At 52.6% G+C, this 13,835-nt stretch overlaps 4 protein-coding genes across 4 annotated transcripts; 1 reads left to right on the forward strand and 3 right to left on the reverse strand.

Annotated features, from left to right (window-relative positions):
* Positions 1-173: 173 nt before the first annotated feature.
* Positions 174-1,570, reverse strand: BO72DRAFT_485341 (GNAT family N-acetyltransferase). The gene is made up of 2 exons (XM_040947885.1): positions 1,069-1,570; positions 174-975 (listed from the first exon to the last, which is right to left on the reverse strand). The coding sequence occupies exons 1-2, from the start codon at positions 1,179-1,181 to the stop codon at positions 378-380; spliced, it is 711 nt and encodes a 236-aa protein (XP_040802533.1). The 5' UTR covers positions 1,182-1,570; the 3' UTR covers positions 174-377.
* Positions 1,571-3,173: 1,603 nt separating this feature from the next.
* On the reverse strand, positions 3,174-3,943 carry BO72DRAFT_447187 (uncharacterized protein). The gene has a single exon (XM_040944472.1). It carries the CDS (start codon positions 3,916-3,918, stop codon positions 3,310-3,312), a length of 609 nt encoding a protein of 202 aa, XP_040802534.1. The 5' UTR covers positions 3,919-3,943; the 3' UTR covers positions 3,174-3,309.
* A 953-nt stretch (positions 3,944-4,896) lies between these two features.
* BO72DRAFT_76273 (PHD finger domain protein) lies at positions 4,897-7,522 on the reverse strand. The gene is made up of 2 exons (XM_040950689.1): positions 5,273-7,522; positions 4,897-5,219 (listed from the first exon to the last, which is right to left on the reverse strand). Exons 1-2 carry the CDS (start codon positions 7,381-7,383, stop codon positions 5,021-5,023), a joined length of 2,310 nt encoding a protein of 769 aa, XP_040802535.1. The 5' UTR covers positions 7,384-7,522; the 3' UTR covers positions 4,897-5,020.
* Positions 7,523-11,874: 4,352 nt separating this feature from the next.
* Positions 11,875-13,761, forward strand: BO72DRAFT_447190 (DUF2293 domain-containing protein). The gene is made up of 3 exons (XM_040944473.1): positions 11,875-12,655; positions 12,833-12,955; positions 13,025-13,761. The coding sequence occupies exons 1-3, from the start codon at positions 12,368-12,370 to the stop codon at positions 13,478-13,480; spliced, it is 867 nt and encodes a 288-aa protein (XP_040802536.1). The 5' UTR covers positions 11,875-12,367; the 3' UTR covers positions 13,481-13,761.
* The last annotated feature ends 74 nt before the right edge of the window (positions 13,762-13,835 follow it).

Below are 13,835 nucleotides of genomic sequence, written 5' to 3' on the forward strand. Positions count from 1 at the left end.
TCTATGATACGTGCGATACTGGTACCTGCCTACACTTGCCTATGCATTATTGTCATTACTCATATCATACTGCGATGTATATACCCCGAGTTGTCACTGATACAACTGATTGAGATGCATGATGCTTACGCAATGGTTTAGAACCAAATTCGATGACGAGGCGATAGAAGCTCACTGCTAGACTACAACAAATAGACAGCTAGCTGTCTTGCTGCCACGAAGTCACGAAGCCATGCATGACCAACAATTTCTTTCAGACTCACGATCTATCTATACACATGTCTGCCCTCATCTAGAATCCGAACACAGTTTCGAACTCCCCCCCCCCCCAGCGGGAGGCCGGGGGGAAGATACTCCCAAAGAACTCCCGAAATCCGTCACTTATACTTCACAAAAACATCACACCGCGTCCCATCCCCCTCGACAAACTCCTCAACGGGGCCCACGAACCCCGTCTTCCGCAGCACCCGCTGACTCGCCGCATTGTCGTGGTTCGTGATCGCCCACAACCCCGCCTCCACATTCCCGGTGGCCTCCGCGCCATACGCCTCCGTCATGCGGGCCTGCAGCTCCCCGAAGAACTTCTGGCTGAGGTGCTGCACCGCCTCCGTCGCGTACCCCCTGCCCCACACATCCGGGTGGAAGATGTACCCCAGTTCCCAGCGGTCTTTGCGTGGGGGGTGCTGGTCCGCCGCACCGCCCGACGACGACGACGACGACGACGTCAATCCAGAATCATCCCGCTGGGTCGGGGCGGGCTCCATCCGCACGCCCATGTTGCCGATGACGGGGCCTGCTGCTGCTGCTGCTGCTGGAGTGCCACTCCCGTTGGGAATGGGAGTGGAAGTTTGAGGAGGCGTTGGTAACAATTCCCGGACAACGTAGCACGTCCGGGGCGGGTGGTTCTCCCCCGAGATGTATTTCGTTAGCCACGTGCGGGTTTCTTCGAGGTTCTGGTCGGGGAGTTTGCGCAGGCTGGTGGTGGTGGTGGTGGGTGTCGTATTAGTGTGGTAATTTTCTCGGATTTTTCGTGCACGGAGTGGAGAATTCACGGGGGGTCTTGCTCACCTCCATCTCATGACTTCGGTTTTGTTGCGGATCTGATACATGGCTTCGAGATCGTCGGGCGTCATGGCCTCGAAGAGGAGGCGCGGAGTGGTGAAGGTTGGTGGGGGGTACATCTTTTGTCGGGGGGTTCTTTTGTGTTTGCGGTTTCTGGGATCTAGAGGTAGAGATATCAAAGGGGAAGGTGTCTAGTATACGATTATGACTGAGTGGTTGATTGTTGGATTTCAAGTTGAGATCCAGGGTCCATTGATCTTATTTATGGGTTGGGGGTGGGTTTTCTTATTCTCGATCTTGAGGGTCTCGTGTTGCGCGCGCGGGTGCGTGAGTCATATTGCTTGGAGTAATTAATTCTGCTTGGTTTGCCCCGTTGTGACTTGGTTTTTTGAGGCAATTGGCGATTGGTGTAAGACATTGTATTCTTAGTGAGGTTGATGATAAGAGGTATGGAGGTTTGTCTTCCTTTGGTGGTTGGAGGTTGGAGTGGGGGTTCGCTGCTTGTGCTACTGTGCTGCTGTGCTGCTGTGCTACATGTGGACTGTGGAGGGGTCCACGGTGTGTATTGCGGGTGCTTGTTGTATATACTCCGTATACTGGCGACACATATTATTTGTCGAATCGGCACTGCGGTCTCTGTACTATTCAGCAGTTTCAGCAGTTTATCCATGCTATTTTATTACTATTAGGCTATAGGACTACCCGGGGCCCACTGGGATGTGCAAAATGGTGCAATGTATGGAATGGAGAATGCCACCTCGATTCAATGGCAGCGTCTCCTGTTGTTAATATGTCTATACTTTCTTATTCACTCACCCTTTGATCAGGTTATTGCTTACCTACTTGTATCCTCCCCTTCATCTCTCTGTTCTTCTTCTTCTAAATTCCTCCCTCTATCTCTCTCTCTCCTTCCTGTCTCTCTCCCATTGGCCAGACTCAAAGCTCCCTCTTCATCTTCGACCAGGTTTAAGAGGCTACCCTTACAACTATCCTATCCAGCTTCAGCTACCCTCAACGCAACCTCGAACGTGTGGCTTATCATCTCTACGCCTCACGCATGCTGCCCCTGACCACAGACTCGACTTCTCCGACACAAAAGGTCTCGCGTACCTTCCGGTGGGCCAACGATCAGGATGCACTCGCCCAATTTGTATCTCAATCATACAACCTATCATCTCTTCAAGTATAGTTCGCAAGGAGAAATAAACAACCCTCACCTCACATTCGATGGCCAAAATCTACAATCACCACTGCAACATCATCATCATCATCATCATCCGCAGCGCCACCGAAGTCTGCAAGAAATCGCAGGAATTGCAGGGGCATCAAACAACGTGCCGATGTCCACAACACGTGGTCGACTCACTGAAGCCAGGCATGTTGCAGAGATCAGGCTGAAGGTGTTCACCACGAAGCCTCCCAAGTAAGCTTTCCCCAGCCTCCACCGCCAAAGATTGAGACTCATTTGTGGAAGAACGCAGCAGAGGCAGCGAAATACGATGCCTACTACTGAGGCCCGGCTGGCATCTGCTTGCTTTCGGTCGGTGTGGTCTCGGATCTTGGCTAGATTGAGTTGATTTGCTGGTACTGGAAGACTGCAGCGACAGCTACAAACCGGGGCGAGGAATTTTCTCAATTTATGCACAACGGCCATGGATATACCACGGTAAGTCCTCCACCAGCCCATGTTCTCCCTCTCTGCCATGATTAGGGCTCCTGACGCCACAATTTGTTCTAAGACCAGAATATGCGGCGCAGCATCCGCAGCCCGGGGATCTCAGTTACTGCTTGAGCTGTACTCCAAACGCTACAGACAGTGCAGGGTCGAGTGTGCTCTGGTATGTGCTTTTTGCCTCCCTCACTGCCTCTTGCGCAGCCTGGCCAGGTGCCAACCCTCGGTCTCTAGTGCCCATGTTCGCGCCCGATTGTTGATCGCAAGGTGGATGCCAGTCCTCCTAAATAAGATTGATCAGGGTTCGAGAGAGCCACCTGCGCTAAGATGCTCAGCTCGCGCGACGAGAATCCTGACTCAGTTCTCAGGCCTGAAGGATGCAACTTAAGATGAACGATGGAGCCAGCTTGGCATTTCCTTGCTTTCTTTCTGGCCCCCAAAGATTGCGACATCTAGTTCTAGACAAGACAGGCAGACTGGCATAAAGAACAAGCCATATAAACCTTCATAAGTACTCATTCTCATCCCAACCAAACAAAGAGAACACGACAAGCCTCACCATAGATACCGTACTGCTAATGCGAACGTCTATAAAACTGCACATGCTGACTTTCACACCCCAACATCCCCAGCTCCTCCAACCGAGCCAAAAACTCCCCCCACCAATCCACCGCATGCGTCTCGCGGATCGACTTGTAGCTCTTCTCCCCGGCCCGCCCATTCCACCGCAGAAAGTAGACCAGGCACTGCGCCCCGCGATGGCCCTGGAAGTCCACAGCGGCAGCGGCAGGACCAGCACCAGCACCAGCACCAGTGGTGTCAACCAACCACCCCCGCGTCCAGTCAACCAACTGATAGACCGGGTGCGGCTCGATCTCCACACACGGCTGGCCGGGGAACCAGCCGCGCAGAAGGAACGGCTGATCGCAGTGCGTGAGTGCTCTCGTCTGCTGCTCGGACAGGTGGCGGGGGAAGTAGACCATCAGGAGTTCGAAGTGGTCGACGGGGCCCCGGGTGTCGAGGTGGTAGGCGTACTGGCGCGAGGTGGCCGAGAAGTCCACCAGGGCGAGGTGCACGGATCTACCCTGTGTCAATCGTCCGAGGAGATCCATCCAAGAGGTGTAGTTGTCCGAGTCGATGAATTTGGCTCGGGTGGAAGCGTGGCTCCATTCTGGGGGTCTCATTAGCATGCCCTCCCGGGGGAGAACTGGTGCAGTGGACGGGGCAGGATCGACGAACCGATCATGAGATATTCGGTGTTCGGGGCTTCGAGGGAGCGGGAGCGCTGGAGTCGGAGGGCGACGGAGCTATGATGTCCCCGTAGCTGGTCGAAGAATTCGTCGATCGCATCGGTCTGCTTGGCATGGTCCCAGATGAGGGCCGGAGTTACGGAAATCCAGTCGAGGAGGCCGGGGTTGCCGGTACGAGTGGGTTCGCTCAGGCGCAGCGGCGGAGACGTGGTTGACTGGCGAGCTGATGGCTCCTGGAGGAAGGTGGGAAGATTGCGGCGCGTGGAGCGAGTGACTGGTGGCATTGTCAAGGTGACCTGTACTGAATAGTAGGTTGGACAGGAATAGGGGGTCAGATGCAGTGGAACAACAAGTTCAATTACTGCTCCGTTACTTTAGTCTAACACCGCTAGAATTAAGACTAATCAATGCTAGAAGAGACAGAATACCCTCTGGAAATACCTAGATATTATATTATATAACTAGGACCGTACATTGGTTCTTATACTTTGTATAACTTGCTTGATCTTTTAGAGTAGTTATTATACGGCAGGGTACGTATATATGTAGTCTAAGATCCTAGTAGGTTTTGGGAAAGTCTAAGTCTAGATATGTATAAGCTACACTGGAACAGTTGACATTAATAGCAGTGAGACCCTACTGTGCTCTTCCTGCGATCGACTCGTGCAGAAAGTTGTTCATTATCATTGAGTGTATTTCTTGGTGATCAGCGTTGGCTACATGCAGAATACAAGGTATCACGTGGCCCTTTGCCGGACGATTAAGAACATAGTAAGGGGTAACCCTCATCACTGCGGTGATGTAAACACAGAGGCGCCCGGAAAGAGATGATATGTTTCAGAAAAGAAAAAGGGGTATGTCTAAATCCAGGACAAGATGACAAAGGAGACCCAGAATCGTGGGGACTCTCTGCTCCTTGGGTAGAGAGGAGTATGGGTATGGGTTATGATAGCATGAGATGAAGGGTATTGAAGGTTAATGGATGTCGAGGAGTAAAGAAAGCAAGTCGTACCAGCGTGTTCGAGTTCATGGCATTTCAACGGAACCGGTAGGACTTATGGGCCAAGGGTGAGGGGGGGCCATGGCCATGGCCGACTCCGCCAACAGGAACTCGAACACGATTATTCTTCCGAGTGGGAGTCTGTGCAGCGCAGAAGACGCAGACATAAACAGAGGGAAGATTGGCCCGTTCAAGACCAACACACTTGGTATGCAACCAGTGACTGCATGATTCACTGTCCCTAAGTCAGGCTAGGAAAGGACTGCTATAGCGTTCAGGACTACTTACCATTGGATCATCAGGTGACCACCGTTGTCCATGGAATTGCAAACACACCTGGTTCCCCGGCTTGGGTTACTAAACCGATCGGTGATCGGTGTTGCAATGTCAGGGTCCGTCATCGTTGTAGGAGACGTGTTCATCGTCCGCGTAGCGAGATCCAGTTCGGCGCCAAATCGCGGCGGTGACGACCGAAGGTGGGCCAGAGAACGATTGGCACGACCTATCCGCGAGCTGTAGCTGACAGTGTGAGGCCGAAGCGGACGTCCACGCTCTTGCAACACCTTCCGGAGGGCATGCTGGGCATCGCCACTGTCCTCTTCCACATCATCGAAGGGCTCCCCCAGCGATCCGGCACTCAGATAGGACAGATCTGAATGAAGCATGCCAGTCTGTCTTTTCGGGGTCCGTTTCCAGTCATCCAGAGTAGGTTTGTACTGGGGCCGGCGGGAAAGTCCGCGAGAAGATCCATTCCATGGGGACATCCGCCCCGACTGGGACGATGCTGCCGTCGAGGTGTAGGAGCCCTTTGAGTGAGGCCGTGAACCCGAGTCACTACGGCCCGTCACTGACCTTCCAGCATCTGAGAAGGCGAGTGAGGGGTTGCGGCTAGGGATGATGGGGTATTCAGAGTAATCGACCGAGTCATACTCGCTCTCTGTTGTGGAGCCCTCCAGGTCCATGGCGGTGATAGGATCTGTCAATCCAGTCGCTGCCTCTTGCACGGGCTGCATTTCGGTCTTGGCTCGACCGTCGCGTCCGATCCGGAGAACTACTGACTGAGAACGTGTAGGTACGCTGGCCGCAGACGTCGAGCGGGGCATCGACTGCCGCATAGACTTAACAGGCGACAGGCGGCCCTTCGATGGGCTTTTGCGAATGCCATTTGTCAAAGACATCGTGCTCCCAGCACTGGGGCGAGAAGACGTGATAGCCGTATGAGTAACACTACGGGTCAGCGTCGGCCGGGCCTGTCGAGGAGTGTAGTCATCGTCCTCTTCGAGATCGAACGGGGCGAGTGGATGGTGTACACTCTGTGCCCGACGGAGTTCTTCCCGCTTCGACTCCTCGGTCTGATGATGGTAGGGCTGTCTGGTAGGCCGACCAAAGAGTCTCTTCTCAGGAGTCGGCTGGGGTCCCCCAAAACGACGTGCTGGAGAGCTGAGAAACATGGCTGGATCCTCAGCTTTCGTGATCGGTAGACGAGGAGAAGTAGAGAATGGGGCAGGAAACAGTGCGGCGTCGGTCGTGGTGGTTGACGAGAAGTTATAGCCGTGGGTATTGAACTCTGGAAGTTCCATACTACCCTCGATGGTGGGCAACTGAGGGATATGGGCATCCTGCAGAGGTGGAGGGTTGAGCTGGAAGGGGCCACTGGTTTGCGGAGCGAATAGATCGACACCGCTGGTCGAAAGACCCATGCCTACCCCATGATTTCCCAAGTCATGATCCCAGAAAAGTCTCTGCTGCGGAAATAGAGGGGATGCGGAGGGATTCATCGATCCCAGTTGAAACGGATCTGGGGAGGAGGTGAAATTGAACAACTGAGGCGAGGCACCCATTATCCGGCTAGGAGTCTCCAGATGACCGCCCACCGCACTGGAAGCGGAGGTACGTCGCCCAGTGCCCTTGCCCTCGCCATACTCAGTCATCTTCTTTCGAGAAGCGCTGCTTGGCGGGGGTGTCTGTATGGTGGCGGCAGACTTGGCTGAGTCTACCGTCCGCGGACCGTCCTCCCCGATAAACCCATTGGCTTTGGACGGCCGGCGTCGTTTCGCTGTATCTGTGTCCTGCTCCGCCGCTTTGGCGCTCCTCAGGTTGGGGTCTGCATCTAACGGTCGGTCGGGCCCAGTGTCTGGCAATCGGAGAGGATTGATCGAAGGGGTGCTTATACCGAACTTCTGGGGTGTCCGGAGAAATTCCGGACTGGAGGCATAGGGATCGGAGGTGTCCCAAGTGACTCGGGGATCGAAGAAGCTGGACTCGAGTTTGGGGGTCTGAAAGGCCGGATCACCGAAGATTGTGGTCGTCGGAGGAGTCCTCGTTGGGGTCTGAGGTTCACCGTTTGGATAGCTGAAGCTGAACGTAAAGGACGGCTCCGTTAGTATCATTGTGCACATGAGCGGCTACTTCGGGGGGGAGTTGCGGAGTTTCGACAGAAAGCTCCGCGGAACCAGCCTAGGGCCGGCCAGAGAGGACAAATTGTATATATGGGCCAACTATATACACATAGAAAGCTGGGGAGGGGGGGCTGCAGAATTGAAGCACACAAGCACGCAAGCATAAGTATTGAATAAGTGGCTTTCAAGTGAGGTGGAGTGGAATAAAGAAGACAAAGCAACCCCGCTTGTGCCAGCCCGTGGTGCCGTATGTGTAGGTAGGGGAGAGAGAGAATTGAATGAACCAAATCCCACATACCTGTGAACGGGGTGATCCCAACTCATGTCAGCAACTTTGTGATCCCAGCAACCATTCAATTGCAGAGCTGCCAGGCAACCCTCTCGTAGATTTTTTCGAGATTTTTGCGAGTCGTCAGGAATGTTCGGGGAGAGGGGTTTCGGTAGGGATCGAAGTTGCCGACGAATGTGAAGTTGCCCGGGGGTCATAGAACTCGAGCTTTGCGTTGGGACCCCTCGAAGGACTGAGCGGACGGGAAAGGAGGATTTGACGGTCTAGCACATAGTAGTCGAGTCGGGAGGAGAGGCAGGGAAATGAATCCCGGAAGTAGTTCTAGGGAGGAGAAAGAGGGAGAGGAGAGAGGAGGGGGTGGACAAAGGAGGATCGTAATGAGAGGAAAGGGAGGAGGGAAGGAGGGAGGGAAGGGTAGGAAGTGGTGGTGGTAGGTTAAGTGGTTGTTGTGAGAGGGGAAAGTAATTTAGTAGTAGGAAGAGTAAGAAGAGTAAGAAGAGTAAGAAGAGAAAGGTTCCAAGAATGGTAGAATAGAGCTTCTGCTGAACAAAAGGTGCTCTAACGGAATGTGTGTTCGTTTCCTTCAATTTGTCTCTTCTCTGGTCCTTGGTTCTTGAGGGAGGAGGTTCGGTTCGTCAGTCGGTAGGTAGTAGTAGTCCCTGCACCGGAGGCAATAGTCGTTGTTGTAGCAGCTGTGAACTGTAGTTAACTACTAGGTAGTGACTACTGTATGTTCGTTCCCAAGGAGACAGTCAAGGAGGGCAGTGGTTCAAATAGGAAGGAAGTAATTGAATTGATTGAGAAAGGGAAGCAATTGAATTTTGTGTTTTCGTTTTCCTCTGTTTGTAATTTGGTAATAATTTGACAGTTTTTTTTTTTTTTTCTTTTTACATACATCCGCAGATCCACTGGGGAACCATTTTCAATGAAGGGGAAAAAAAAGACTACGGAAGGATGAACCCCAGGACCGGTTCTGCTGCCATTTCATTCTCGTTCGATCGTGTCTCTACTATATGACACTTGAGCCTTTGAGCTGCTAGTCTTCCAGTCATCTTTCTCTATAGTACTTGCATCCGTCATCATCAATCGAGGGTCTTCCAACCAGCATGCTCCTTCCCGATCTTCCTCCACCCTCTATCCGGTAGTGGTAGAGATTCGGCATCTTGATGGAAAGATTATCTCTCGGCCGGCTCACTCGAGCAAGCTTGTGATTATACTATGCCGTGAGGACAAGGAAGAGTGCAAGATATTGCAAGACTCGGCATCATAGACTGCTGAATAGACTCCGTTCGCAGTGCAAAGAGCAGAAGAACCAGTCGTGATATGAATCGGGCTCCATTAGCGATCGAGGTTCCGCGGGTTCATATACGGATTTCCGGGGCTGGCCCTGAACGATCAATGCATCACCCCCAGCTAGAACAATATCCGCCTCATTCATTCCCAAGACCGGCAACCTAGCAATAAAGAAGTAAAGAAAGAAGAATTCAAGAAGCTCATGGCCTCCCACAGATTACACTGACGACGCTACAGCTCTAGGGGGTTCAAAGCGCCCGAGGAGGAGGTTTTCCAGAACAAGGAACGACGGTCCAATTCCCGTGGATCGTCTTATCTCCTTCTCCCGCACGATCGCTGCTGGCAATTGTTGGCTGGCTGGCTCAGCTGCTTTACTGGGAGCTGACACCTTCATCAATCCTTCTATTGAACACTTGAAGCACTCCCGACCTACATTTCACAAGTGACAGCATCGAGTCTCCATCTTTTCTGCCCATTTTCAGATTGATATGTCTCCCGCTGAAGCTTTCTGCCGGCCTTGAGCCGCCGTCGATCGATCCCCAACCTGATCAACCCCCACCTCATCTCGGAGTTTGAGATCTCTCGACAAGGTTCGCTTTGATGAAGACTCCCTTCCCAGGTTGTTGTCGATCCAGCCTACATTAGGCGACGGGGTAAAGGGAGGGGGGGGGGTGGATGGAGCCTTGCAACCCGTTCCTGAACACTACGTACTAGACTAAACGACCCTCGAACGCCCTGGGGTTGTTTGATTGATTCGACTCGACTCGACTCGGCTGGACTAGACCACAAGCATCCTCGGGATTCTGTTTCGTTCAACTCCATGTCCGACTATGATCGTAGCAAAGTAAGTACCGGGGAGTTGGGGGCGCTGGAGCAACGAGCAGAGACGGAGCGAAGCTCGAACTGTCCGAAATTAATTTCCTTTCCTCGGTTCGTCTTGGCCCTGAATCGGAGCAGCAATGACGACATGGTGGTCACTAAAGTCAGAGAAGTGGCCCTGATTATGCCAACTCCTGAACTTGGACAGCTAGGCCATTCTTGAGGCTAGCTAGCCTTTCGTCTCTCCGCTGCAGCTATCCACTCGGTCTCGGGTGAGGCGTGGTGACAGAAAATGTAGACACAATCATTCACTGCCTCAACTAACACAAAAGACACATAAGACACATACAAACGGGGGCACAAGCACGAACAAACAAAATGGGTGTGCTCAATTTCAATCTGTGCATTTTATGTTCGGCAAACACTTTCAGCATTGAGAACTACGTACTAAGTACCTACCTAGGTAGTAGACATGCTCACCCCTCCAATCTGTCCAGGCCAGATCCGACCCGGATGTAATATAACCTCTTTGGGATAAGTGTCTCCCTCTCAGCGCGATCGGACGCCGCGTGAGTCGCCCCGACACCAATTAAGTCTAGACTAATCTCGGGCACAATCACGGACTGCCACAGTGATTTTGGGGATAACTTGCGCTGCACCGTCTGCCGCTGCAGCAACGACCGGTTGTGATCCTGGCGAGCCACCATTGGTCGGAAAGAGGTTTGGGGACCAGGCCCCGGCCCGGGAAAGGGGAGCCTATCCTAGGCAGAACAGTGGCCCTCCGATGGTGGACTGGTCGAATTATTATGGTCTAGTTCAATGTTCTATCACCCATAAACATACGGACTCACTCAGCACTAGGCATGTCCCTGCTCAGCTCTGATTGTCACCCCTCATCCAATCCATTATTGATTGGTCTTCACCATGGTCGGCCTAAGGGGCAAAAGTTTTGGTGACTCTTGTCCTTTTCAGCTTCACCCATGACCACCTAATTTACCGTCCATCAATCGTTTAGCCGCTAGACCTGCACGCGAGCCATGGGACCTGCAGCAGTAGTTAAGACGCCCTGCCGTGTTACGCAGTTGGACAGACACAGCAAGTCCCCATCCTATTTAATAAATCCAGAGCCCCTGGCATGGTCTCGAATGCAGCGTGTGCGTTCAACCGCCCCTCCCAACGATCGATTGGGCTATATTAGAGTTGAAGGCATCAGCAAGGGAGTACTCCGTACAGTACATACCTTTCCAGGATGGGAGCGCTCCAGGGCCCTAAACCTCTTCGAAACACACACGAGCGGGCTGAATCAGACACAGCAAGTTCTGAGACAGGAGGGTCAAACAGATAACTACATTCTTGCCCTTGTCAGTTCAACTAGGATCTTGAAGTGCCCGATGAACCACCAACCCTTCTTCATCGTTTACAGGAACGTGGAGTAGCCGGATCTTTTCATGCAGGTAACAAAAGCTAAACATTCAGCGCGGTAATCAAGCATCGGTCGCTCCTTGTAGTCAGAAGTCGGGACGCTGTCGAGCAACATGCAGCTATCTTTAGCTTAAGGTATCGATATGCTCTTGCTCCATGGGGTAATCGGCTGGTTGCCCGGGGCCCTGAGTGATCTGTCACTTCGGGAGATCTATACGCTTGATGCAGTTCATCCACAGTATGTTCGGAGAACTATTGCAAAGTACGGAGTAGCAGGATTACCACTAGGCAATAACTGCTGACAGAATAGTACTCAACAGCTTCGAATCAGGAGTTGTGGCCACCGATTGCTTTGACTTCCTTTCAGCTGATCTGTTCCATCAGATCGGGTTCATCTCTCCTATCAGTGGCTGTAAATGTTGCTCGGCTATTCTTATCCGCAAGATGAGAGAAAATGAAAGGCTCACATGGAGTGATCTAAATCCCAACATGTGCGACAGTGTGCTAAGTATCAAAGACATACTCGCGACCGCGTACTACACTGGTCCCTAGCTTGGTACTCTCAAACCTCCTTTAGTGCTGCAGAATCAGCCATAATGCCGTGGTAGAGGGTAGAGGCGATGATGTGCCTTCCATGTCAAAATTCACCAGTTGCCCGTCCCCGCAGTCTGGATGCCTTGAGATTCAGTCACCAGTAGCCTAGTGTCAGCCACAATTCCCTATTCACCGCCACATCTTTCTCCGACGCGGCCGATTTGTCCGCGGGGGCTTGAATGCTGTCCATCTTCTTTGGGCATCATAAACTTGAACTTGACCGAATGCGCAGTGTCTTGCGCCAGAACACCTCATTATGGACCCTTGAAAGACAAAGAACGAATAAAACAGCATGTACTCCGTCACAATGGATGTGTCACTCTTTCACATCTACCCCTCGTCTTATAGTCGAACCCCATCCTGAATCCTGCGCTCGCTTATCTATCGAATCCTCCGTCCGCCGAATGAATTACAGCATTGCATCACCGATCGACCACTTGCGTCCGAGCATAAAGCATATTGATTGACTCCTAGTCATTTCTCTCGCATTTCACCGCTATCTGTTCTGCGTCTGGTGACCTTGAGCATTCATTCGCTCTCCTCCGGAGTTTCTCGTTCTGATCCAGCATGCCAGTCAACTCTCGATCCAAGAAAGGCCGACCCAAGCTCGTCAAGAGATTCGACAAACGCAAGAAAGCCGGTGTCGGCCTGGCAGCCAGTCCGGCATCGCCCCGGGGGATTCTAGCACAAGCACGGAGAAGGAGTCTTCAGAGGAAGCGCGATCGGGGCGATTTCGGAGTTGCTGCGAACACCACCAAATTCAAGGCGGCAGGGACTCAGCTCCGGGCAGCATGGCAGCCTTCTAAGTCAAGAAAGATACCGATTCTTCCGCCTTCTTCGGATGTTTTGGAAAAGGTGAGATTGCAGCAAATGTCCCTTTTCGTGAGGGGCGGGGAAGGAGGTTGCTGAGGGGAACTATAACTCCGTCGTCGAGAGTCCTCGACTCCGCCCTTGCATCTTGATCCTGCGGCTCCCGGCGCAGACACATAATGGGAAGGGTATAGATCGCTAACAATACGCCAACTCATCCAGAACTGCCTCCGTCAAGACCCGTGTCCCCAGAACTATACTTTCGTCCCCAAGGGCGATGTCTACATTACACGTCATTGCCGCAGTAAGACCAAAGAGGCTCGTCAGGTTGTCTATGTAGTCTATGTGAGTTGGCCCCTTTGCCCCCTCTCTGTTTTCCCCATGGCAACCACATGGTTACTAACACACCCTTAGGACGACAAAGGAAAGTCCACCATCGGCCTGCGTGTCCCGTCCGATATCTTCGAGTCCGTCCGCAGCTCCGCAGCGGAAACAGCCAAGTCTCGCGCTCAGGCCGTCCAGAGTCGGGATAAGCGAGACTCTCTTAAGGCCCGCCAGCTTCTTCGCACCCAGTTTCCTCTCATGCCGGAGAACGTGCTGGAGACAATTGTCAACCATGCCTTCTTGAAAGGTGCTGGCCGCGTAGGACGCGCCACCACCGTGTCGGACAAGCGCAAGGCCATCTTGGCTGCGGAAGCGCATATCCGTCACACACAGACTCCATACGATTCCCTTCTTCACTCGGGCCTGGCAAGGGAGGAAGCGCGCGAAGCGGTCTTCGGACTAGTCCGGGCCATTCGGGCTGCATGGGAGGGCGGTGATCCGGAGACGCTGAAGAAGGCTCTCGCGTTGCGTAATCGAGCAAAATGATGTCCATCCGCCGTCTTCTTGCCTTTTTGATTTCCTGGATTCCGCTGTGGGACTGTTCTCGGTCCGTTTCTGGTTCTTGCGTGCTCGACGAATGTGCTTTTCGGATCAACTCGTGCGTTTAGCATTAGACTTGGGAGAGGTCGCAACACCTCGCATAGATGATACCTCTAGTTGCCATTTTTGTTCCTTTTTGTGTCATTTCGGGCTATGGAGTTGGGGATGCACATGACGCTTTACGAGGGGTACACTGTGTGCTTGATTAGAATCTACTACAAGCTCAGGCTAATGATACTTCATTTTTGCATCATCAGCTTTACATCTTCATTATAAGAAAAAAAAAACCATTTGTTCTAGA

Source organism: Aspergillus fijiensis, assembly GCF_003184825.1.
Source record: "Aspergillus fijiensis CBS 313.89 unplaced genomic scaffold BO72scaffold_17, whole genome shotgun sequence".
Classification (NCBI taxonomy): Eukaryota; Fungi; Ascomycota; class Eurotiomycetes; order Eurotiales; family Aspergillaceae; genus Aspergillus; species Aspergillus fijiensis.

Bases quoted from the DNA above. Each gene is read 5' to 3' on its own strand.
- BO72DRAFT_76273 (XM_040950689.1), bottom strand. From the start codon at position 7,383: ATGTGCACAATGATACTAACGGAGCCGTCCTTTACGTTCAGCTTCAGC. The intron at 5,220-5,272 runs GTAAGTAGTCCT...ACTTAGGGACAG, and splicing joins GGTCACCTGATGATCCAATG to TGAATCATGCAGTCACTGGT.
- BO72DRAFT_485341 (XM_040947885.1), bottom strand. From the start codon at position 1,181: ATGTACCCCCCACCAACCTTCACCACTCCGCGCCTCCTCTTCGAGGCC. The intron at 976-1,068 runs GTGAGCAAGACC...CACCACCACCAG, and splicing joins ACCGAAGTCATGAGATGGAG to CCTGCGCAAACTCCCCGACC.
- BO72DRAFT_447190 (XM_040944473.1), top strand. From the start codon at position 12,368: ATGCCAGTCAACTCTCGATCCAAGAAAGGCCGACCCAAGCTCGTCAAG. The intron at 12,656-12,832 runs GTGAGATTGCAG...CAACTCATCCAG, and splicing joins CTTCGGATGTTTTGGAAAAG to AACTGCCTCCGTCAAGACCC. The intron at 12,956-13,024 runs GTGAGTTGGCCC...ACACACCCTTAG, and splicing joins AGGTTGTCTATGTAGTCTAT to GACGACAAAGGAAAGTCCAC.
- BO72DRAFT_447187 (XM_040944472.1), bottom strand. From the start codon at position 3,918: ATGAGACCCCCAGAATGGAGCCACGCTTCCACCCGAGCCAAATTCATC.